Source organism: Contarinia nasturtii, unplaced genomic scaffold (assembly GCF_009176525.2).
Source record: "Contarinia nasturtii isolate CC-2019 unplaced genomic scaffold, AAFC_CNas_1.1 Cnas_scaffold_2166, whole genome shotgun sequence".
NCBI classification, from domain to species: Eukaryota; Metazoa; Arthropoda; class Insecta; order Diptera; family Cecidomyiidae; genus Contarinia; species Contarinia nasturtii.
Window position 1 is genome coordinate 282,284 of NW_022199493.1, and position 1,808 is coordinate 284,091.

Sequence of the window (1,808 nt, forward strand, 5' to 3'; positions counted from 1 at the left end):
CCAGTGCCAGCAGTTGAACCAGTGCCAGCAGTTGAACCAGTGCCAGCTGTTGAAGTTTCAGCGGCTGTCGATGTTTCTATGTGAAAAATTTAAATTGTTTTAGAAAGTTTTTTTTTCACTTCATTTCATGAAATGATTGTAATTTAAAAAATTGAATGTTTACCAGATCCAGCTGTGGTTGGAGACGACACTGTAGAGGTGCTTGAAGAAGAGCCTGAGGTTGTAGCGGTACCTAAAATCGGAAAAAATTTATCCAGTATTCGTAAATAAATTGGCAAAAAGAGCATACCTGATGATTCCGTGACGGGGAACAAGCATGGACAGAAATCGCATCCGCAGCTTGGGCGTCTTTTCTTGCAGTTCTTGCATTTTTTCGATTTCTTCGATTTCTTCGATTTCTTCGATTTCTTCGATTTTTTCGATTTTTTCGATTTTTTCGATTTTCTCGACTTCTTTTTGTTATTGGATTTATTGCAATTCTTGCATTTTGGATATCTGGCCATATATTTACGGGGTCCATTCGACTGTTGAAATGAAATTTGAAATGCATTTTATTTAAAAACCAATCGATTCAAGGAATAATAATTGTGAAATTTTCACTAGAAACGTAGAATTGAAATTCAACGAAAGCGGCTCAACGACAAAATAAATAACCAGTCTTTGTGATTGTAGCCAATATTTTTGGTATGCTAACAACAAATTCAATCTGGTATTGAGTCGTATTACACTTTTCGCCAAATGAAATTACAACGACAACACTCACTTTTTGATTGGGGAACACTTGGAACTTGATGCGTCTTCTTCTTCCAGTGCTACTTACGCTACTGCCGCTGCTACTGCTGCTGCTACTGCTGGGACCACTGCCACCCTTTATAACTTCATAGCCGGAGGGGTCACAACTTTTTCCCGATGATGATGACGACGACGATGAGTTTTTACATTTTTTTGCAACGGGGCTTGCTGTTCCAGAACAAAACAGTCATTGTCAATTTTTAAAATTTGAAAATGTGTTTATAAAATATCAAATTTCTTACGTTCTGGATTGGCAATTGGTTCTGGTTCTGCAATTGGGTCGGCCAGGGCTAATGCTTCAGGCTCAGCAAACGCCTCTGGTTGGGGATCAGCGAGAGCGTCAGGTTCTGCAAATGCTTCGGGCTCTGCTTCGGCAAATGCTTCCGGCTCGGCTTCTGGTTCAGGAATTGAGAATGCCGTTCCCTTTAACATTTAAAAGTTAAATTCAAATATTCTGATGAAATGATTTCTTCGTTACTTACAATCAGTGCAAAAAGCACGATGGCGAAAAGCCAGTGAAAATTCATGTTCGGTTGAAATGAAATAAAATTGCAGCTGATTGTTAATTGTAATCCAAGTGATTTGATAGAGCGATCAAATCGAAATGATGCATTATCGTTGATAATCATCTAGTATTTATACTGAATTGAAAAGAAATTCTGATTGAATATGTCCAATGCGTTTAGAATGTTGATCTAGAAATTTGTTGGGTAAATATTGGCGTGAAATGGGCTAAGGCGACAAAGTACATGCAAAAAAATGAAACGAGTATGAAATATTGCTCAATTTGGACTACATTCAATATTTGCTGTATTTTGATAAAATATTTATTTAAATTGACCACATTTACTGATTTTCGGTTGCACTCCATTATTTACACAATTTCAATCTGTGCAAAGTGTTTGCATTGAAAACTAAATATAGATGTTTTTTCTTCGTATGAATTTCATCTGTTTGTTTTTCCATCCCAATAAACAATTGTTGGGCCAAATTCATCCATTATCGGGCATATGTTC

At 36.9% G+C, this 1,808-nt stretch overlaps 2 protein-coding genes across 3 annotated transcripts in view; one reads left to right on the forward strand and one right to left on the reverse strand.

Annotated features, from left to right (window-relative positions):
• The window catches only part of LOC116347843 (uncharacterized protein DDB_G0271670-like), a 20,424-nt gene extending 19,200 nt beyond the window's left edge, over positions 1-1,224 (reverse strand). Inside the window, exons 1-4 of the mRNA XM_031778582.1 lie at positions 1,035-1,224; positions 727-960; positions 164-232; positions 20-76 (exon numbers count right to left, since the gene is read on the reverse strand). Coding sequence (XP_031634442.1) covers positions 20-76; positions 164-232; positions 727-960; positions 1,035-1,224 — 550 coding nt within the window. The remainder of the gene's footprint in view (positions 1-19; positions 77-163; positions 233-726; positions 961-1,034) is intronic.
• LOC116347928 (protocadherin-like wing polarity protein stan) overlaps positions 1-1,808 on the forward strand; it is a 91,419-nt gene that overhangs the window by 67,531 nt on the left and 22,080 nt on the right. The gene's annotated exons all lie outside the window — the stretch shown is intronic.